Below are 23,702 nucleotides of genomic sequence, written 5' to 3' on the forward strand. Positions count from 1 at the left end.
GGGGTGGGCAGCTACCCCCCCTTCCCCCAGCTGTGTGTCTGTAGCATTGCACCTTGTTTAGTAGGCTCAGGCCTGTCCACTCCACAGCTGTCACTTCTTGGTGGCTGTCTCACTGTCTTTAAAGCTCCAATATGCTGCTTTCTCCAAGGCACCTTTACCAGTAGCCTCACTTTGGCTCTCTTCAGGAACTCTGACCTTGGCACATGATGATAAGCTTCACCCTCTCTCTATGACCCCCTTGAATACTGGGGTTTCCCTGCAGCTGAGGCTGTACCTTCACCAGTGGCTTCTCTTGACCTCTCCTGTGGTGCCAGTCTTCAGCTGCTCTTCACGACCTCTTCATGCCTTCAAAACCAATACTGTGTCGGATACTCTTAAACAGCACAAGTTTGACTGCCAGCATGAAGTTCAGCCTTGCCTCCTCTGGACCATACCGTCTGTGTGCTGGCCTGAGGAAAATTTCCAAGCTCCCATAATGGCTCATTTAAGTCTGAGCACTTTTCCAGCCCAAAGTTCCAAACACTTCCACAGTCTTCCCCAAAACAGCATGGTCAGATTTGTCACAGTCTTAGCTCCATTTCTGTCCTAGTTTGCTTTCTATTACTTTAATAGAGACTGTAACCAAAACCAACGTTGTGAGGAAGGTTTGCTTTCCTCTTACAGCTTACAGTGTGCCATGAGAGGGAGGCAGGGCAGGAGCCTGGAGACAGAAACTGAAATAGAAGCTCCGAAGCAGCTGCTTACTAGCTTGTTCCTATGGCTTGCTCAGTCTGCTGTGTTTCACACCAGCAACACTTGCCACAGTGTGCTGGACCCACCTCCATCAATCGTTAATTAAGAAAATGCACCAGGGACTAGCCCACAGACCAGTCTGATGGAGGCTTTTCCTCAACTGAGGGTCCTTCTTCCCAGTGACTCTAGCTTATGTCAAGGTGACAGCATGTAGGGTTACTTAGAGGAGCATAGATGAAAGATTTTTTACTGGAGCATGGACAGCTTTCCAGTGGCTACCTATTTAAGAAAATGTCTGTCCTTTCCGCACCAGCCATTAACTGTTTCCAGCCCCTCAGGAAGAGGCAGGGCCTCCTGAGCTCTATTATCTTTTTTTTTTTTTTTTTTTTTTTTTTGGTTTTTCAAGACAGGGTTCCTCTGTGTAGCTTTGCGCCTTTCCTGAATCTCGCTCTGTAGCCCAGGCTGGCCTTGAACTCACAGAGATCCGCCTGGCTCTGCCTCCCGAGTGCTGGGATTAAAGGCGTGCGCCACCACCGCCCGGCAAGCTCTAATATCTTAATCCCTCACATTTAGTAATGCATTTAACCTCTTAACTTTTCATTCCCCTTCTCACCCCCCCACCCCCCTCCTTTCCCTGCTTTCAAGAGACTGAGAGAGGTTTCTTAGCAGATCTCTCTCCTGTCATTTCCGTGTCTCTTCCTCTTAGCTGGAGAAGAGGGGCAGGGGAGCCAAGGTTGCCTTGAGATTTGTATGGGAATCAGCCCTCGGTACTCTCTCTTTCAATCATAGCTTTTTATTTCGTCTATTAATTCTCTGTGTGCGCATGTGCGCACGTAAGTCAGGGACAAGCTTCAGGAGTTGGTTTTTGCCTTCTACTATATGGGACCAGAGAGTGGACTTGTTTTCAGAATTGGCAACACATGACCCCCTAAGCCAGTGGTTCTTAATCTTCCTAATGCTGCGACCCTTTAACCCAGTTCCTCGTGCTGTGTTGACCTCCAGTCGTAAAACTATTTCATTGCTACTTCATAAACTGTAGTTTTGCTATTGTTGTGAATTGTAATGTAAATATCTGTGTTTTCTGATGACCTTAGGTGACCCTGTGAAAGGGATGTTTGACCCCCTCCCAAGGGGGAGCTACCCGCAGGTTGAGAACCACGGCACTAAGCCATCTGGCCAGTCCTTTCAAAATTCAGGTCTTTCTCTTTCTTACCATATGAGTGAATTTTAATTTTTTGTTTTTAAAAAGTTTTTTTTTTTTTTTAAGATGATTTTCACGTACCTCAGGCTGGCCTTTAAACTCATACAGTTGAGGATGACTTTGAACTCCAGATCCCCTGCCTCCACCTCCCAGGAGCTAGGACTGCAGTATGCATCACCATGCTGGAGTTCCAATCCAGAGCCTCTTGCATGCTTGCTGAACACTCGACCAAATGAGTCATGCCTCAACCCTGAGTAACTTCATCATGTAGAGAACATATACAAACTGGTTAGCACTTACTGAAGAGTTTATACATCACCGCTACTGCGACAATTTAAAAATTGAGTTCACAATGAATTGTTCATTCAGGAGCCATAGAAGCAAGTACAACAAAAAGGTGGGAGAGCTGATAAAACTGAGATTTATTTGGTGTGGTAGAATAGGCAGGCATCAGTAGTCTGGCACACTGATGGGATGTCACCAGTCAAATCCCTGGAAAAAAAAATCACGTCTCTTCCCACTACCATATTCTTTGACTGTTGAGGGTGGCAGCTGCTGTTTTTATTCATAACTCTCTTTATATGTGGTTCAGTAGTATTTGGGGAAAGATTGGCCTCATGTATGATGATTTGTGTCATTTCTCTTGGCCCAGGAGTGCTTGAATGCCATTTCATGGGTTCTTTTTCTTTTTCCTCTGACAGGTTTTTATTGTTGATCCTGTACATGAGACCACAGCTGAGTTGATTAGCATAGCTGAGATGTTCCTCAGCAATCACATACCATTAAGGTAACACTGGGTCATTTAGCTGAGGTTTGGTTTGTTATTTGGGTTACATGTCTGGTTTCATTGAATTGTAGTATAATTAATAGTCGGAGTCACTAATGGAAGTTTTATCTTCTTCTTGGTAAGATGCCTGTGTCTTTTGGGACTAAGAATTTCATTCTCAACACATAGAAGCTTACCACCATTGAATTATTAACAGTTAGCTGTGTGAAAATAGTTTGTGGTCTTCACTTGCTTCCTACTGGAAGGGCGTTTTCCTGGATGCATGTCCACATAGAAAAGCCTGTTTCTAATTTCAACAGAGAGCTTCTAGTGGCTTTTGTTTGACTTTCAAGGACTAAATGCTTTAGAATGTTAAGTAGCTTTCTGTAGAGACAGACAGATACATCTATGGTAGCTGTGTTGCCAGGTCTACCAACTGGACACCAGGTAGCTGGGTTTCCCCTGTTCTTTTCATAAACAATTTTTTATATATATATATATATATATATATATATATATATATATATATAACAATACATATATGTGTGTTACATATATATGTGTTAAGATACTTTCCCTTACAGTCTGTAATAATTCTGGTAAGTTTACATGTTGATAGAATTTGAGGTATTTATTTTTTTCCAAGACAGGGTCTCATAATGTAACTCTGACTGTCCTGGAACTCACTGTATAGACCAGGCTGGTGTTGAACTCAGAGATCCACCTGCCTCTGCCTCCCAAGTGCTGGGCTTAAAGGCATGCAACTCTATGTTCCCTTAAATTTGAGTTGTTAAAAATGAAGAAACTAAAGGACAAAAGAAACATTACAATGTGTTCACAGCCCAGCATTGAGTTGTGGTATGAATGATATCTGTCTTGTTTGCCTTCTCGGAACAAAGCTTTTGCATATCTTGACTCTCTGTAAGAATGTGTTTGATCAAGTGCTTTAGGAAACATGGAGCTCTGTGGGGAGGACCCGAGTTTCCCAAGGGCTTTGAAGAAAAGGAGGACTATGAGGACCAGAAAAGCAGAGATTGTTGTGTGCAATGAAATTTTTCATTAAAATTTGAATGCCACCTGGAAATGGAGAAATAAATTGCTAAATTACAACCATAGCTATTTTTTGTTTAAAAGGAAATCTGAGAACATGTCAGTTGGTTGATGGTACACAGTGGACCCTAAACATTTGTACAATTGTGCTGAGGACAGATGTAGGGAAAGAAGGCACTTGAGCCCTGGGCACATGAAGGGGAATGGCAGATAGGTTGACTTTTTACTCTTGGTATGGGGAATGTGGTTCTGCCCTGTGACACTGACTGATACAAGCTGTGGAAAGGATGCATACTCCTGAGGGACTCCTGGGGCTATCTAATTAAGGGAGGTACCCAGGAGACACAAAAGCCTGAAGTTTTTGCCTTACCTAAAAAAAACAAAAACAAAAAAAAACTGATGCCCAACTAGAAACTGGAGATGGGAAGTGGACTTAGTTATAAAGAGATAATGAGATTCTGGTGATGTAATTAGGTGTCAACTTGCCTACATAAGGATGTTTAGTCTACTTTTTCTAATTACATGGTTTATGTCATAAGTAAAGTTTTAAAAGATAACAAGTTAACTTGAAAACAAATCTCTCTGTCTACACACACACACACACACACACACACACACACACACATCACTAGATAACTGATACTTTTTTTTTTTTTGAGATAGGGTCTCACTATGAAGACCAGGCTGACATAGAACTCAGTGAGATCGTTCTGGGATTATAGGTGTGTGCCTCCACATCAGGCCTGCTAGTAACAGTTCTTAGTTGATAAATATGTTCATAGTTTTTACATTTCCATATGTAATATGTCACTATCCTTTGCTCATATTCACCCCTATCACTCTTCCGTGTCCCTCTTCTCTTCTTCTGCTTCTGCTTGTGTTATTCTTGTGTATGTGTGTGTCTTCTGGTTTGTGTTACTGTGATAAAACACCATGACCCAAAGTTACTTGTGGAAGAAAGGCTTTAGTTCAGTTTTACAGTCCATCGTCATGGGAAGCTAAGGCAGAAATCCATAGCAGAAACTAAAGCAGAGACCATGTAAGAATGCTTCTTGCTGGTGTGCTATTCTTATGGCTTGTTCAGCTGGCTTTTTTATATCAGCTAGCCCACTTGCCTATCGAGTTACCACTCACAGTGGGATGGACCCTCCCGTATCAATCAGCAACCACAAAAAGCCATACAGATATGTCCACAGTCCAGCCCAGCAGGCAGCTCCTCAATTGAGGTTCTCTCTTGCCAGTTGTGTCAAGCTGACAACTGTGATTAGCCTTCTCTTACACATATATGTTTTCTTATGTGTCTGGCTCCCATCTGTGTGTGTGTGTGTGTGTGTGTGTACACGCAAGTGTGTGTGCATACGCACACACCTGCGCATACATCTGTGTGCATATGCATGCATGTTTATTTCTGCGTTTGGCTTATTTTGCTTAACATTATCTTCAGCTCCACCCATTTTGTACAAATTTTACTTTTCTTTGTGACTGAATAAAATTCCATTGTATTATAGTAGACTGCCTTTTAGAAGCCCAGTTATCAAGCCTAGCATTGTGGCGCACGTCATTAATCCCAGCATGTGGGAGGCAGAGGCAGGTAGGTTTCTCTGAGTTCAAGGACAGCCTGGTCTACAAAGTGAGTTCCAGGACAGCCAGAACTACACAGTTAGACCCTGTCCCAAAAACAATAAGAGAAACAAAAAAAGAAAGATGCCCAGTTATATGATTCTGTTGACACAGGCCTGAATTCCTAGGACTTGGGAGGCAGAGTTTGAGACTAGCCTGGGCTTTATAGTATGGTCAATATAGGTTACACATACTCTGTCTCAAAGAAACCTCATAAATCAATAAGCAAAAAATAAATCCTGTTGATTAAATGGCTGAGGGGTTTAGCTCAGTAGTAGAGCACTTGGCTAACATGGGTGAGATTCTAGGTTTAATCTCTAGGGCCACAGAAATCTATGTTGATTGATTGATATCTTTAAGTAACTCTATCATATATATTATGGTTCATTGTTGATATTGCTCATGCTCTGGATTTTGACAGAGGTAGAATATTAACTGTTCAAATTATACATACCAACTAAAATCACTGCTCTAAAAATCCTCTATGCTCGCCAGGTGGTGGTGGCGCACGCCTTTAATCCCAGCACTCGGGAGGCAGAGCCAGGCGAATCTCTGTGAGTTCGAGGCCAGCCTGGGCTACCAAGTGAGTCCCAGGAAAGGCGCAAAGCTACACAGAGAAACCCTGTCTCGAAAAACCAAAATAAATAAATAAATAAATAAAAAATCCTTTATGCTCTATGTTTGCCCTTCCCTCCATTAACTTGAACCTTTGGACACAACTGATTTTTTAACTATCCTCATAGTTTTCTACCCTTTTCAGAATGCCATATAATTGTAGCTATATAGTATGTAGCCTTTTAGACTGACTTGTTTCATTTAGCAATGTGCTAAATAATTCAGGTTATTTAGTTGTGATAGTTGATACAAAATTTCTATCCATTATCCATTCATCCATCCATCCATCCATCCATCCATCCATCCATCCATCCATGTAATCCAGGCTGGCCTAGAACTCCTGATTCTCCTGCCTCAGCTTCCCATGGCATGTACTACTACCCCCCAGCCTCCTAATTTCTTTTAATCACCGAGTAATATTTCATTATGTGATTATACCACATTTTGTCTGTCCTTTCACCTTTGAAGGGCATTATTTTAGTCTGCTTTCTGTTGGTGTGATAAACAATATTTCTTCCAGAAACAACTTGGGCAGAAAAGTGTTTATTTCATCTTATAGTTTACAGTCCATTATGAAAAGGGAGTCAGGGCAGAAACTCCAGGCAGGTACCTGGAGGCAAGGACTGAAAGAAAAGCCATGGAGGAATGCTGCCTACTGGCTTGCTCCTGGAGTCTTGCTCAGTTTGCTTTCTTATACAACCCAGGATGACTTACCAAGGCGGGCACTACCTGGAGTGGGTTAGGCTCCCCCATATTAATCATGAGTCAAGGAAATGCCCCTAGACATGCTCAAGGATTATCTGACTGAAGTAATTCCTCAACTGAGATTCTTTCTTCCCAGGTATATCTAGGTTTCTGTTGAGTTGATAAAAACTTACAACACAACTGGCACTTTGTCAGCTTAACACACAATTACATCACTATTAAGTCATAACCTTTTTTTTTTTTGTCCTCAAGATCTCATGTTAATATTAATATCACATAAAGCACAGTCCAACATTTAAAAATTCTTACGTCTTTGGAAATTCTTTCCTTAAAAGTTTAGTCTCAGGATCTAGAGAGCTATCTCAGCAGTTAAGACCACATACAACTCTTCCAAAGGATCCAAGTTTGATTGCCAGCATTCATGACAGGGAGTTGTAACTCCCCTGTAACTCCAGCTCTAACACCTCTAGCCTCTGCAGGCACCCGCACTGTTGTTCACATGCCCACACACAAACACATACATAATTAAAAATACTTTTAAAAATTCATTCACTGTAGGATAGCTAGCATCTCTTAAAAAATCCAAACTCTCTCAACTGTGAGCTTCTAGAAAATAAAAAAATAAGGTACATTTTTCTTATTCCAAGAGGAAAGAACCAGATCAAAACAAAACCCAAATCCAGCAGTGTAACTAGCTCAGTCAACCTAGGACTCAAGATTCTCTGAGCTCCAGAGGGCTTGGGTAGCCCCACCTGTTTAGGGACACCACCCACAATACACAACTTGTGTTACAGACTCAGGTGTGCTTCACTTCATGCTTGCTTTCCTCAGTCGTCCTCCCACAGACCTGTCATCTCCAATATGCTGGAGTCTTTACTGCAGCTGAGGGTGTACCATTTTCAGTGGCCTCTCCTACCCTCTCTTCAGGGACCTGACCCTGCTGCCACATGGTTCCAAGCCTCAGCTTCTCTCCATTATCCCTTCAATCCTGAGGTTGTCATTGCAACTGAGACTGCATCTTCACCAGTGACCTTTTAACTTCCCACAGTGCCAAGCCTCAGCTTCGTCATGACCTCTGGGATCTTCACTGCAATTGAGGCTGCACCTTAACCCAGTGGCCTTTCCTAGCTTCTCCCAGCACCAGGCCTCAGCTGCTCTCTATGACCCGTTCATACCTTCAAAACCAGTGCCACGTGTGAGACTCTTACACATCCTTCTGTTTGGCTGCCAGCTTGAGATGCAGCCTTGGTCCCCTCTGTAGCATAGCCTCTATATGCTGACTCTTCAGAAACTTTGAAGAGTTTACCTCAATGCTACTGATCTCCTGTAATCACAGCTGATCTTTCAGCCTCAGATAATCAACATTAATTGTCCCAGGAAAGCCAAGATTTCACTTCAGTGGTGCTGGTCTCTTGTTAATCACAGCTGATTCTTTAGCTGATCAGAAACTACATATTCTTAATTCAGAATGTTTACATGTATATCCCTGACAGTCTTTGCTTCTCTCTGAAACTTCAATAGCCAGGCATTTCTTTCAACGGTCCTATCTTCCAAGCTTTCACAGAATAGCCCATTAAACTTGAACACTCAATGACTTTTCCAGTCCAGAGGTCCAAGCACTTCTACAAGCCTTCCAAAATCCACATGACCAGGTCTATCACAGCAATGCCCAATGATCCTAGTACCAATTTCTGTTTTAGTTTGCTTTCTGCTGTGGTGATAGTCACCATGCCAACTCAGGGAGGAAAGGGCTTATTTCATTTTACAGCTTACAGTACAGCATGAAGAACAGTCAAGGAAGAAGTTCAGGCAGGAACTGGAGCAGAGAACATGGAGGAACAGGGGTCGCCACCCACAGTAGGCCAGGTCCTTCCACATAAATCATTCATGAAGGAAAGACCCTAAAGACATACACAGGATAATATGATGGAGGCAGTTCCTCAGTTGGAATTCTCTCTTCCCAGATACGGTTAGATTTGTGTCAAGTGATGAAAACTAACCAGAGTCTGCATATTGCTTTCTGCAAATTTGAACAGTTATTACTGAAGCTTATAAATATCCATGTACAGATTTTTATGTGGACAAAGTTCTGTTGGCAAGGTTGCTGGACTGTGTGGTGAGTATATGCTTAGTTTTGTAAGAAACAGCCAAAGTGACTTCCAAGGTGTCTACACCATTTTGCCTTTTCCCTAGCAGTGAATTGAGAATCCCTGTTGCTTCTCATCAGCATTTAGTGTTTGGCCATTTCAGTGGATGTATAGCGATAGGCCACTGTTTAACTGTATAAGGGCATAGGATCTTAGTGTTTTATTTTGTGAGTATCTAATCAGAAAACTTCTTTGTTTGTTTGTTTATATGGACTTTTTTAAGATAGGACCTTGCCGTGTAGCCTAGGTTGACCTGAAACTTAATTTGTAGCTTGGGTTACCCTCAAACACATTGCCCTTCTGCCTCAGCATTCCCAAGTGCTGGGATTACAAATGTGTGCTACCATGCCCAGCTTCTTTAGCCTATTTTTAAATGTTGTTGTTTGTTTAATACTGAGTTTCAAGAGTCATTTTTATATTTTGGATACTAGTTCTTTTTCAGATGTGTGTTTTTCAAGGATTTTCTGCTAGTTTGTGGTTTTTCATTTCCTTCTCTTGATAGTTGTTGTTTTTCTTTTTTTTCAAAGCAGGTATTTTTTGTTTTTGTTCTGTGTGGGTTTTTTTTTTTTTTTTAAGATAGGGTCTCACTATGTATGTAGCTCTGCTTATAGACCAGGCTGGCCTTGAACTCAGAGATCCACCTGTTTCTACCTCCTGAGTGCTGGGATTAAAGGCAATCACTGCCATCCTGGCTTCTTTTTATATTGCTTTAGTTATATTTAAATTTTTTTCAACTCCCGATTTCTGGATTTTTTAAATTTACTTATTTATTCTTTATGTGTATGTGCCTGCTTGTCTGTATGTGCACCACACACACACATACACATACATATACATACATATATATATATATACACACACACACACACATATGCAGTACCCACAAAGGCTAGAATTGGACATCAGATGCTCTGAAACTGGTGTTAGAGGCCCTTGCAAGCCATCTGATTGTGGGTGCTGGGAACAGAACCCAGGTACTCTGCAAGAGCAGCTAGTGCTCTTAATAGTTGAGCTATTTCTCCAGTCCTCCAATTTAAAAGCAGAACAGAGTTTCTACCTATCACTGTAGCAATACTCTTCATGTCAGAAAGAAATCTATTCAAGACTCTGAAACAGCTTTAAGTGTAGAAAAGCCTAACCTGTTTTGTGACCCTACTTTTGTTTTTTAAATGGTGTGTGTACCTTTGCCACCCCTGTTTAGAGTGGAATGTGGGCTTCCTTCTTGGTTAGGAATGGACAGCGGGGCCCCACCTGCCTCTAGCTGATTGCTTTCTTTAAGATGCACTTTTTGTTCTCTGCAGGATTGGTTTTATCTTTGTGGTCAATGACTCGGAAGATGTTGATGGGATGCAAGACGCTGGAGTCGCTGTTCTGAGAGCGTATAATTATGTTGTCCAAGAAGTGGATGGTTATCACGCCTTCCAGACTCTCACACACGTATGTTTTTGTTCAAAATGGCAAATACTTTTTAAAAAAGTTAACTTACTCTAAAACATTTTCTATTTCCGAAAAAAGAAAAGGTAAAGTAAGTTCTTACATAAACTCTTGGATTTTTTTTTTTTTTTTTAATTTTGCAATACAATTCAGTTTTACATATCAGCCATGGATTCCCTTGTTCTCCCCCCTCCCGCTCCCCTCACCTTCCCCCCAGCCCGCCCCCCATTCCCATCTCCTCCAGGGCAAAGCCTTCCCCACAGACTGAGATCAACCTGGTGGACTCATTCCAGGCAGGTCCAGTCCCCTCCTCCCAGGCCGAGCCAAGCGATCCTGCATAGGCCCCAGGTTTCAAACAGCCGACTCATGCAATGAGCACAGGACCCCCGGTCCCACTGCCTGGATGCCTCCCACACAGATCAGGCCAATCAACTGTCTCACCCACTCAGAGGGCCTGATCCAGTTGGTGACCCCTCAGCCATTGGTTCATAGTTCATGTGTTTCCATTCGTTTGGCTATTTGTCCCTGTGCTTTATCCAACCTTGGTCTCAACAATTCTCGCTCATATAAACCCTCCTCATTCTCGCTAATTGGACTCCCAGAGATCCACCCGGGGCCTAGTCATGGATCTCTGCATCCAGATCCCTCAGTAGTTGGATGAGGTTTCTAGCACGACCATTAGGGTGTTTGGCCATCCCATCACCAGAGTAGGTCAGTTCGGGCTGTATCTCGACCATTGCCAGCAGTCTGTTGTGGGGGTATCTTTGTGGATTTCTGTGGGCCTCTCTAGCAAGAGAAATGGAATGAGATCTACATGAACAGCCTGGACATGAGTGGGGGTAGTGAAGGGCGAGGGTCGAGGGAAAGAGAGCTTGGGGGAGCGGGAGATCCCAGCTGGATCAACAACAGAGAGGGAGAACAAGGAATAGGAGACCATGGTAAACTCTTGGATTTTATATTTCAGGGTTCCTTATACTTTAAGTCACTGATGTGAATGTAATAGATTGCTGTGTTTATTTTAATGTTTAGAATTTATTATGGGGGGACATGTGTGTGCTACCATACATGTATGGAGGTCCAGAGGATGACCTTCTGAGTGGATTCTCTCCTTCTACCATAGGATCTGTGGATCAAACTTGGTTGTCAGGTTTGTTAAGTCATAGTGCTGGCCATTAGATGTGGTTCCTTAGGAGTCAGGCTAGTGTGTTAGAGTACTCTGCACTTTGGTTATATGAAATCATCAGTTAATGCCTTTGGGCACTGTGGAGTTCTCTACTATCAGTCTTTTTTCTTTTGAGACTGTCTTATGGTTTCTTTTCATCTTCTCCTTTTCTTTCTCCTCGTCCCCTCTTCCCTTTCCTCCTCCACCTCCTCCTCCTCCGCCTTCTCCTTTTTTAGGCACTCTTATAGCCGGGGCTAACCTTGAACACACTGTGTAGTTCAAGATGACCTTGGGTTTTTGATTCTCCTGCCTTTACCTCCCGGTGCAGGGTGTTAGGTGTGCAGCACCACACCTGGTTGCTTTTTTTTTTTTCTTCTGAGATACGGTCTTTCTGTATAGCCCAGGTTAGCCTAAAACTCTGCGTCTACTTCCCTCAGCTTCTTACGTGCTGGCTCTCTCAGGCATATTTTACCACAGCTGGCTTCTGATACTTCTTAAAGCATCCCCCCCCCCCCCCCCCCCCCCCCCCCCCCCCCCCCCCCGCTTTTGGGATATAATGTGTTTATGAACTGATAAGGTCATTTCAAGAAATCTTTAATCCTAGCGCTCAGGGGCGTCTTTGAATCCAAAGCCAGCCTGATCTACACAGCAAGTTCCAAGCTAGCCAGACCTTCATGATGGTATTCTGTCCTAAAAAAGAAAGAAAGAAAGAAAGGTCTCCAGTTCTTCATCAGAGGTGTCTTATGAGGAATATTGAAATGATAGTGTTGCTGAAAAGTTCCAGTTTGCTTTTTAAGACAAATAGTCTTATTTTTCTAATGTGTTAGAGATTTCATCACATTTGAAATTTGGATTTAAAAGTGTAGTTGGTTACCTATTTTTCTTTCTTTAGATCTATAACAAGGTAAGGACTGGAGAAAAAGTGAAAGTTGAACACGTGGTCAGTGTCTTGCAGAAGAAATACCCATACGTCGAAGTGAATAGCATTCTGGGCATTGATTCTGCTTACGATCAGAACCGGAAGGTAACACATTCTTTCGAACTTATTTCCTTGGTATTTTAACTTGACTGCAGCATGGACTGTCCTTTTTGTGTTGGATGGTGTCTATAACGGGGTGTTGATGAAAGTGCTCAGTACTTGGCATTTCAAAGTGTAGACCACTGTTAGTCCCCAACCTCCCTCACTCACTCACCCCCTCCTTTGGAGACAGGATCTTACTGTGTAGCCCTTGACTGGCCTTGAGCTCATAGAGATCAGCTGTCTCTACCCTATGAGTGCTGGGATTAAAGGCATGTTGCTACCACACCTGGCCTCACTTGTCAATCTTTGAAAGGGATTCTATTTCAGAAAATAGTACTTTTTTTTTTAACTTTCATGTTAACTTTTAAATTGGAAAACAATTACTTTTTCATCATACAGTAGTTGTACTTGTATGAAGTATGTTCTGGATAAAACCTATTGGAGGTATAGAACCAGGAGGTAGTGTATGGCACAATATGTATCGTTTGACTTTATGTCATTGTTCAGGCTCCAGATGTGTCAGTTTTAAGAAATATATTAACTATCAGGGTGGTGGTGGTATATACCTTTAATCCCAGCACTCTGGAGGCAGAGACAGGTGATCCCTGAGTTCAAGACCAGCCTGGTCTACAGAGCAAATTACAGACCATCCAGGGCTACACAGAGAAACTCTTTCTCAAACAACAATAACAAGAAGAAGGAGGAGGAGGAGGAGGAGGAGGAGGAGGGAGGAAGAAGGAAGAAGAAAGAAGAAGAAGAAGGAGGAAGAAAGAAGAAAAGAAAGAAGAAAGAAGAAGAAGAAATAATAATGTAATAACTAGAGCCAGGGAGATTGTTTACTGGTATAGATGCTTACTATACAAGCCTGGTGACCCGAGTTTGAGCCTCCAAACTCAACTCACATAAAGATGAAAGAAGAGAAGACTTCAGTTTTATCTGGGGGAGGGGCATGTGATATAAAACCAAGTACTTTGTGACCAGTTTGTACATATTTACATACCTACAACCAAAACATTTATTCTTATACTGTGAGAATATTAGGAAATACTTTGCTGTACTTTGGTTTTTAAAAAGTGCTATAAAAGTTAATAACTTAGTTAACAAGGTCTTTGGAGGTTGGAAGCAACTGTAAGAACGGAAGAATCAGTTCCCTTTTACAGCCCATCCTGCTGTGGAAAGATGTGGAAAGAAGCCCTCTGCCTGCCAATGGCAGCTGACTCCTTGAGGCAGGCTGCAGTGGGTTTCCAGCCTGGGGTAGAAGCTGTGAGCACAGGGAGCCGAAAGATCTGTCTGTCTCTGGCAGTTCTTGAGAGCAGTTTGCTTCTCAGTGAACAGCCTGGCTAGGAGGTGGACGCTGAGGTCTTCAGAGTTCTTCTCTGAAGAAAGCAGGAGCAGCTGTGCAGCTGGGCTCTGAAATCTTCCTTCTCTTCCTTCCTGCAGCAGTTAGGACTCCGCAGCCCCTGAATGTCCAAATGTAAAGACATGTCTGCTTGGCTGAATGTGAATGTGTACTGGGGAGTGGAGAATCTGCTCCCAATAACTGCAGAAAGTTTTGTTTTACAATGATGAGCATGGTATGCATGATGCAGTTTTAGAAGCCTGGAGGACTGTCCACACACATAGACAAACATTTACACAGTCCCTAGTCTGTAAAGGTTTTGTTTCTTAAAGTTCAGTAATTTAATTTCACATTTACCAAGTAAGATATTAATTATGGTACCACTTTCTTAAAAATTAACTTACAAAGTGGCCGGTTTCCATACCACTTAAAAAAGAAAGAAATAGCTTTAGTCATTTCTTTTGCTATGTTCTGTTATTTTTTTTAAAAGGTTTATTTATTTGTTTGTATATTTGTGAATATATGTGCTCCATTTGTGTGCTGGAGACCACTGAGGCCAATAGAAGGCGTCTGACTCAGAGGAACTGCAGTTACAGGTAGTGAACCACCATGTGGATGCTGGGAATGGAACTCAGGTGCTCTGCAAGAGCAGCACATGCTCATAAGGACTGAGTCATCTCTCTAGCCCTTCTTTTTTTCTTTTTAACAATTCATTTTTTATTTGTTATCGTTGTGTGCATGCTTGTGGAGGTCGGATGACAACTTTGTGTTGCCTGTTGCATGGGTTCTGGAGATCAAATTCAGGTCACTGGGCTTACACAGCAAGTGTCTTTACGCACTCAGTCATCTCACTAGCCCTGTTAACTTTTTTTAAAATTTAAACAGGCATATAAGAAACTATATTTTGTTCTGTGTGTTCCGTGAGGAGGAACATGTGCTTTCTTTTTGTCCTTTGTTTTCTAGGAAGCGAGAGGCTACTATGAGCAGACTGGTGTTGGTCCCCTGCCTGTTGTCTTGTTCAATGGCATGCCCTTTGAAAAGGAACAGCTAGATCCTGATGAGCTGGAAACCATTACAATGCACAAGATCTTGGAGACCACTACCTTCTTCCAGAGGGCGGTGTATTTGGTGAGTGATATTTTCAGGCCAACTTTGAAAGCGAATGATTTATACTTTGTAGCTTCTTAGTAGGCAGTAAAATTCTGTATTATGCAGGGCATCGTGACACATGACTTTAATCTCAGTTCTCAGGAGGAGGCAGGTGGATCTCTGTGAGTTTCAGGCCAGCCAGGGCTACTGAATGAGATCATGTCTCAAAAAACAAAATAAACAAAAAAATTTGTGCTATTTTCTACAGGCCACTAGTAATTGGTTTGCGGATTCTCAGAAAGTCTTATTCAGAGGAAAATACCCTTAAACACTGAAATAAAAACTCTTGTTGGTTTTAGGATTAAAATTATAGGAATTTCCAAGAGATATTTGTTCTGTTTAAAAGGAATTCTGACTTTAGAAAGATGCTTTACTTCTATATAAATATACTTAATAGTTATGGAGCGGTAATTTACATGATGTAAAACTCAACTTTTTATTGGTTTTTATTTTGTTCATCTATTTACTTGCAGTGCTGAGAGTGGAACTCAGGGCCTCATGCACACTAGCGTAGTTAAACTTACCACTGATCTACACCCCAAGCTCTCAACTTCACTTCTTGTGTAAGTCCGTGATCCTGAGTACACACACAGCTGTACAGCTATCACCTCTAGTTGCAGATGGCATTGTCAGTGCCAGAAGAGTCCCTCCCCAGTTGGAGTCACATCCCATTTTGTCCTTCTCTTAGCCACTGGCAGCTGGCTTCCATTCTGTGGACTTGACTCTTGTAAACATCTCTGTAGATAGAATTGCAGGGGTCTGGCTGCTCCCGGGTTGCTACAATCTTCCTTCATATTTCAGTCCTCTTATCTCCAAACCTGAGTTACTGTGTTAGCATAACCTAAACTTACCATGTGTTACCTTATGTTTGATGTGATCTGAGAGGCCCACTGTGAATAACAAAGATGCTTCTGCCTAAGAGGTTCCAGGGACTGTAATCACAACAAATGTTTTGTGTCCCTTTTCTTTCCTAGGGATCAGTCACTTTGTATATATTCAAATAGGGCTTTTGTGTTAGCCTAGGCTGGCCTCCAGTTGCCTATCTCTAGCCTCAGTGGTCTGAGTACCACTAGACCTGCTTTTTTTGTTTTGTTTCTTGAGACCAAGTCTCCATGTGTACCCCAGACTGTCCTAGAACTGGCAATCCTCCTGCCTCTGCCATCAGTAGTAGGATTATAGGTGTGTGCCACCAGTTATTTTTCTTAACTCTAATTTTTTAATTGGTCCTTTTACATATTTTTATATTTTTATTGATATTATTTATTTGGTAATAATGAGTTTCTTAGTCTTGCTTTCTTTTAGGTCTTTGAGTATACTTAAACTATATTATTTAAATTCTTTGTGTTTTAAGTCTACCGTTTGGATTTTTATGAGGACAGTATATATTGGCTACTTGGTTTTTTGTTGTTGTTTTGGGTATATGTATATTTTTTCTTTTTGATGATTTTAGTATTTTTTTGTTATAATTGGACATTTTAGCTGTAGTAATGCTTTGAACCTGAACCTTCACCCTACAAGGGAGATGTTCATTCTTGTGCTGTTGTTGTTACAGCTGTTGCTTGTTTTATTATGACTTTCTTAAGTAGATTCTTTGTTGTGTGTGAACTCTGCAGCATCTGCTTATTTAGCTTATTAAATAGCTAGTAAGTGAACACATTTTCTTTTCTTTTTTTTTTTTTTTTGGTCTTTCGAGACAGGGTTTCTCTGTGTAGCTTTGTGCCTTTCCTGGAACTCACTTGGTAGTCCAGGCTGGCCTCGAACTCACAGAGATCCGCCTGGCTCTGCCTCCCGAGTGCTGGGATTAAAGGCGTGCGCCACCATCGCCCGGCCTGAACACATTTTCTTAAGTGTATTTTCCCAGGTATCTCTGTGTTCACAATGGGACTTGGCTTGAGTACTCAGTTAGGCTGTTGACCACTGTCCTTAGCCTTAGTCTGTGTGTTTGGTGCTGGAGGTTGAACCCTCAGGCCTTGTGTATGCTAAGGAAACACTATGGTACACCCCAGCCTTGGCTTCAGTTATTGCTTGCTCAGGTTATCAACGTTCGTTATCAGAGTCTGGAGCTTTCTATGGATTTTCCTGGGCATGTGCAGTACTCTGGGCATCATGCTTCAGACTCTGAAGACTTTGTCAGAAATTCATAGTCTCCTGGAACATCTCATTCTCCAGCTCTTTATGTGTTTGACCAGCTTTGTTTTAGGCTGTCTGAGGTGTCAAACAATTTATCCTGATTGCATTTGCAAATATCCCAGGGGAAAAGCTATTGAAATGTTCCTCAGCTCAAATAAAGAGAACCCTGGGAACTCTGTGTTGCTTCTTTTGGTGATCTGGTGCTTTATTAAGGGTTTTATGAGTTAGAGAAAGGTAGACTATGATAGGGCAAGCTAAAATGTCATAAAGACCACTTTCCTACTAATATTCAGGCATTTTCTGTAGTAAAAGTCCCTCAGAATTTTGCAAGCCTTTAGTTAATTTTCTGAGTTTTGGGAAACTTGTTGTTGTTGTTAGTGGTGGTGTATGAGTGTGTAATCTCAAAGTTTCTTTGATTAGGAGATTTTTTACTTTATTATTTCTTCTGATGTCATCCTCAAATAGTATTTTAAATATCAAATAACATTGATATACCTGTAACCCTAAGTTGAAATATATTGGAATTTTTTGTTATTTTAAAAGCTGATTTTTAAAAAATCTTATTACTAAATACTTGCAAGTAAAGAATATCACACACCAAAATCAACCAGATCCAAAGATTCTACATCTCAATGAACTTTTATATAGTTAGAAGCCATTCTGAAGCTATGGCGCTTCACATTGGATTTTGCACTTTCACTATTAAATATATATTTAAAAAATTTTTTAAATATTACTTTTATTTTATGTGCATTGGTATTTTGCCTGCATGTTTGTCTATGTGAGGGTGTCAGAATCCCTGAAACTGGAGTTACAGACAGTTGTGAGTTGCCATGTGGGTGCTGGGAATTGAACCCAGGTCCTCTGGAAGAACAGTCAGTGCTTTTAACCACTGAGCCATCTCTCCAGCCCCTCGAATATGTTTTTATGCTTTTATCCACCAAAAAAATTCAAGATAGAATTAGAACTAGAAAAACTATTAGCTTTATATCCTCTTTTATAACTTGTATCTACTACCTGCTGTGGTGGTTTGAAAGAGAATGGCCCCAATAGGTGTTTGAAATATTTGAAAGCTTGGTTGCTAGTTGGTGTAACTATTGGGGAAGGATTGGGATATGTGGAGAAGGTATTGGAAGAGGAGTGTCACTGGGGGTGGGCTTTGATTTCAGAAGCCCACTCCATTTTCCCAGTTATCTTTCTGCCTCCTACTGTAGATAAGGATGTAAGCTCTCAGCTACTGCTCCAGTGCTGGGCCTTTTTTCTGCTGCCGTGCTGGTGTTTTCTTCTAAGACCTTTATGCTTGCAAATCTTTAGGGTATACCTTTGACCTATTTTGAGTTAATATACTTTTTTTTCACATTTATTATTGTTTGGGGGATGTACATGCCATAATACATGTGTGGAAGTCAAAGGACAGTTGTGGAGTTTAGATCTTTCCACCTTTACATGGGTTCTGGGGATTCAAATTCTGGCTGCCGTGTTGGCCCAGCAAGCTCCTTACCCACTGAGCCATCTCACCAGCCCTGATAATTATTTTTGAGACAAGGTCTCACTGTGTAGCGCTGGCTGGCCTAGAACTTGCTAGATAGCCCAGGCTGGCTATGAACTTAGAGATCCATCTAACCCTGAGAGTTGGGATTAACAGTGTGTACCAGTACACCCAGTCTCTGAAGACTTTTGTATGACTACATTGACATTTAGAACAAATCTACTTATTTTAAAAATTTATTTCTGGCTGGGCAGTGGTGGTGTGTACCTTTAATCCCAACACTTGGAAGGCCTCAAAAGGCAGACAGATCCCTGAGTTTGAGACCAGTCTGGTCTACAAAACGAGTTCCAAGATAGTCAGAACTGTTACACAGAGAAATCCTGTCTCACCTCCCCCCCCAAAAAAAATAGATAAAAATTTATTTCTGGCCAGGTGTGGTGGCGCACACCTTTTTTCCCAGTACTTGGGAGGCCTCAAAAGGCAGGCAGATCCCTGCATTAAAGAACGTTCTGGTCTATAGAGCAAGTTCTAGGACAGCTCGGCCTACACAGAGAAACTCTGTTTTGAAAAGCCAAAAATAAATAAAAATTTATTTCTGGCTTTTTAAACAAATGATACTGAAAAAAAAACTCTGTATCAACTTAACCACAGAGCAAAATTTGGCCCTTACTTTATGCCTCACATAAAAATGAGTTCAAGGGCTGACAAAATGGCTCAGTGGGTCAGGAGCTTGCTGGGCCATCTAGCAATCTGAGTTTGATTTCCTAGAACCCATGTAAAGGTGAACAGAGAGAAGTGACTTCACGGAGGGGTTGTGTGCCTCCCACCATGGGAAAGCTGACCTAGCTTTCTTGTTCCTGAGCCTCCTGTCTTTCAGTGGATGTTACTAGCACCCCTGTGTGGTGATAGAGTTAGAGATACCATGTGTATAGGTCTACACTATTACTGGGCTCTTATAGTTCCTACCATATAACAGGCTGTTACAAAGCTACCAACTTTATTTCTAGTGAATTATTATTGCTGATATTCCTTTAACACTCCCGCCCCTTCTGTTTCTTTTTTCATACAGGGTGAACTGCCACATGATCAAGACGTAGTAGAGTATATTATGAGTCAGCCAAATGTTGTTCCACGGATCAATTCTAGGATTTTGACTGCTAAGCGAGAATATCTGGACCTAACGGCAAGCAGTAAGGAGCATTTCAGTAACGACTCTTAGCATTTGGATTTGTGCCTTACATTCTTTTTGGTTTTGTGTGTGTGTGTGTGTGTGTGTGTGTGTGTGTGTGTGTGTTTTGTTTTTTCGAGACAGGTTTCTCTGTGTAGCTTTGTGCCTTTCCTGGAACTCGCTTTGGAGACTAGGCTGGCCTTGAACTCACAGAAATCCGCATGGCTCTGCCTCCCAAGTACTGGGATTAAAGGCGTGCGCCACCACCGCCTGGCTGTGCTTCATATTCTTATATTTATTAGATTATAATATTAAGATGATAACCCAAATTGTGATATATGCTTCTGAACTCACAGGAATTTCCCTCTAAAAAAGGTAAGTACTGGGACTAGAGAGATTGCTCAGTGCTTAAAAATCTTGCTGCTTATGCAGAGGATTGGGGTATGGGATCCAGCTCCCTCTTCTGGCCTCCAAAGGTACCAGACATAAACAAACATACATGCAACCAAAACACTCGTACACATAAAATAAAAATAAATCTTTTTTAAAAAAGAGAGGGAAGTCTAGCTGGGTATGGTATGTGACATTACATCTGCATCAGGAAGGCTACAGTTGTGGAGGTGACTGTAGGAGCTAGGGCCTGGGTGGCACTCCTGGGAGTTTAAGGTAGGGTGCGGGGCTCTGGCAGGAGCAGCAGTATTATGGGCTAGGGTGGCTGTGGCAGGACAGTGCAGCTTGAGAAACTTACAGAGACCGTGATCTGGGCACTGGAGACTTTGCAGAGCCACAAGAATTTCTTTTTGACCTTCAGTTCAGTTCTGAGGGCTCCAAGGGTGTTTGTCTCTTTAGCTTGTCAGAATTTCCTAAACACAGTCCCTCAGTGAAGTCCCTATCTCTGTGAAATGTGGGCTAATAGCCCTGAGGGAGCTTTGATAGAACACTCTCCAGCTCTGAAGCCACCCAGCTCAACTGCTTCACATTTATACCGGATAAATTACATGTACAGGAAATGAGTCCTATTCAATGACATGAGAAAGAATGACCCAGGCAGGGGAGGAATCCCGTTACCAAAGCATAAACATCATCAAACCCTGTGGACTCTACGTAGGGAAATAGTGCAAACTTGGAAAGTTCCCCAAGCCATCTCAGAGGGGGTGCCCAAGAGGAAAATATCAACTCCCGTAAATCCCACAAATACAGTCCAAAAGTCACATACTTGGTGGCAGCAGTGTTTCTCAGTGCCATGTAAGGACAGGGTCATTCACTTACTGGAGCTAAAAGCTTGCAAGAAAAACTGCTTGCTCCACTACAGAAAGATGGTGTCAAAACAACAACTCCTTGGGAGCACTTCTGCAACAGGTGTCTACTCTGCACCCTAAGGACCTCTCCTATGCCTTAAAGTATTATTTGTTTAAGGAACATCATGCAGACTGGCCAGAATACAGACAGACAGACAGACGGTCATTGGAGTTAATAATGCTCTCTAGAAAACTTAGTCTGTCTCAGAGTGCTGGCACAAGCCATTCAGAATCTCCCATGTGTTCCAGCAGAGATGCTTCATCTTTTCAGAAACAATCTTTGAATTCAGATTTCGTTGATCCTTTAATGAACAAGAAAGCTTGAATATCTTACCTGACTAGCAAGAGCCCCACCGATATCAAGCATTAAGTGACCATTTGAATCTCACTGGTGAAAAATCTTTGCAAACCTTCTACTGCTCCCTGCAGCTGCTGCCATCCCCATGCACCTAACCCACCTGCCTGTCTCAACTCCTCCTTAGACTGGAAATTCCAACTCCTATTCCCCAAGCGCTCCCAGAAGGCCAGTGGACTCAAGAACTTCTAGTTGACAGTTTAGTCAAAATGGTAGCATCTTCGAAGACTAGCAAGAAAAACAAACCTTTAGGACTTGTGTGGAAACTTCCAGATCTGTTAAAGTATCCAAAGCCTATGGAAGAAAACCATCTAGTGTTTCATAAAATGTCTAAAACGGCCGGGCGGTGGTGGCGCACGCCTTTAATCCCAGCACTCGGGAGGCAGAGGCAGGCGGATCTCTGTGAGTTCGAGGCCAGCCTGGACTACCAAGTGAGTTCCAGGAAAGGCGCAAAGCTACACAGAGAAACCCTGTCTCGAAAAACCAAAAAAAAAAAAAAAAAAAAAAAAAAATGTCTAAAACGAAGTCTAAAATCCATAACGAAAAGGACCAAATAAAAAAACATGACATTGGAGGAAGACCATCAAAGAGAAGAACCTGCCAAGCTGAGTAACTCCACTCCTAATCCCAGTGAATGAGTTGAAGAAGGTTGCACTGCTTGCATGGAGCCTCTTCCACAATTGAACTCCCAGATTACTCAGGAACTATATTGCTGTTGTATCCTATGAGGAACGCTGGAATTACAAGGGTGATTTCAATGCTGAGTATGGTGAATACTGGGCTTTGTGTGTCAGGATGGAGACTGTAACTAGGAGATTTATCAAAATGGATGCACAGTGAAAAGGCCTTTCTCTGAGCTTAAAAGAGTACCAGAATGTTCCTGAAAAGGTCTCACAAGAGTTAGGAAGATCAGGCAGTCCCAGTTAACCATGAAGAATTACACAGATTCGAGTATCTTCATGACAAGCTGGCTCACATGAAAAGACTGCTCAGGGAATTGGGCTAACAGCAAGCACAGTCCTGGCACTAGAACTCTGCTTGGACCAGAATATGTGAAGTAACTAGAGCTTATTTATTTAAGATTCTAAAAGAGGAAACTTAGCTTGTTGAAAGTTTCAGTGTTAGTGAACTTGGCTTACATTTCCCCTCTATTTTACTTTGCATCCTTGCATTTTGAAGCTGAACTTCCTCCAACCCCAAGACTTGTTTGTTAATAGAAGCAATTGTTGTTGTTGTTGTTTTAAGAATTTGGGGAAGTCTAGTATCTACTTCAAATCAACTTTTCATTGAAAACTTGTGTTTGTGATTAGAGATCAGTTTTTAGATATCAGGTATGTGGTGTTCACACTTAAGAGTTGGGCATGTTTGAAACAAGACATTAATGTGCAAAGTAAAATGCTTTTGGATAAACAAAAACCTATTTTCTGATGCTTTTTAATGCAAACTCTTTGCCTTAAATTGTAAAATATTTAGACATTTGCACAAAATACAAAAAAAGAAAAAAATCAAAACAAATGTTGTGGAGAGTTGAAAAATAGAAGTGTGTGAGTGTGTGGATTTCTATGCACATTCATGCATATGGGCTGACTTGCTCTACACTGTTAAAGCTGCCCTGCAGATTCAACCCCTGTTGCAGTGGCTGCCTTAAGGTATTAGCAAGTCATGTACAGAGTGTGGTTAATCAATAGAACACTGCTTCCCAGTGACAACAGCCACGGGAAGCACATGGTGGCGTACCACTGTCGGATTGTGTGTGTTCAGCTTGTATGTCTGCAGAGCTGCTGTGGATGTGAGCTGCATGAAGGTATGAAGCTGCTGCTCCCAGTCTCAGGTTAAACAGCTGATGAGTTCCCCTAGGTTGTTCCTGGTATTGTCTGTCTTTTTCTGTCCAATTGCTGCTTCTATATAGAAGACAAAAGCATTTCCATTTGAACAGTTTGTCAACTTTATTAATGTTGGATAAAAATTGATATGCTATTAAAAATGAAACATCTATAGTTTTGGGGCAAAATTATAAAATTGAATATGTAGGCAACCTATTTATATACTACTATAAGGTATTTTTTGAAGAGAGATATGCAGAGAAGCTATTACCTATATGAGATGTATATTTAAAGATTTTTTTCATCCTGAATATCAGGAATATAAAAAAGAGTATAGATATATTTAACCACAACATACTATGATTCATGAAACAGCACAAACTTTCATTTCATGGAGTTTATCTGTCGACCTTGATTTAAACTATCATTTGTTTGATCATGTAGGAACATAAGTTATGTGATCAAAAATAAAAGGATTTTTGAACTAATATTGATTCA

At 41.6% G+C, this 23,702-nt stretch overlaps 1 protein-coding gene and 1 pseudogene across 2 annotated transcripts in view; both read left to right on the plus strand.

Moving 5' to 3' along the window:
* Positions 1-23,702, plus strand: part of Uggt1 (UDP-glucose glycoprotein glucosyltransferase 1) — a 138,740-nt gene that overhangs the window by 61,460 nt on the left and 53,578 nt on the right. For both annotated transcript variants that reach the window (XR_008219918.1, XM_052745175.1), the window contains exons 15-19: positions 2,635-2,720; positions 10,138-10,273; positions 12,325-12,456; positions 14,756-14,920; positions 19,630-19,750. Coding sequence is in view for 1 of the 2 variants with exons in the window: in XM_052745175.1 (XP_052601135.1) it covers positions 2,635-2,720; positions 10,138-10,273; positions 12,325-12,456; positions 14,756-14,920; positions 19,630-19,750 (640 nt within the window). In the remaining variant the exon portion in view is untranslated. The remainder of the gene's footprint in view (positions 1-2,634; positions 2,721-10,137; positions 10,274-12,324; positions 12,457-14,755; positions 14,921-19,629; positions 19,751-23,702) is intronic.
* On the plus strand, positions 20,067-22,221 carry LOC128114170 (RNA polymerase II elongation factor ELL2-like; annotated as a pseudogene).

This window comes from Peromyscus californicus, unplaced genomic scaffold (genome assembly GCF_007827085.1).
Source record: "Peromyscus californicus insignis strain IS unplaced genomic scaffold, ASM782708v3 Scaffold_19__1_contigs__length_69161282, whole genome shotgun sequence".
NCBI lineage: Eukaryota > Metazoa > Chordata > Mammalia > Rodentia > Cricetidae > Peromyscus > Peromyscus californicus.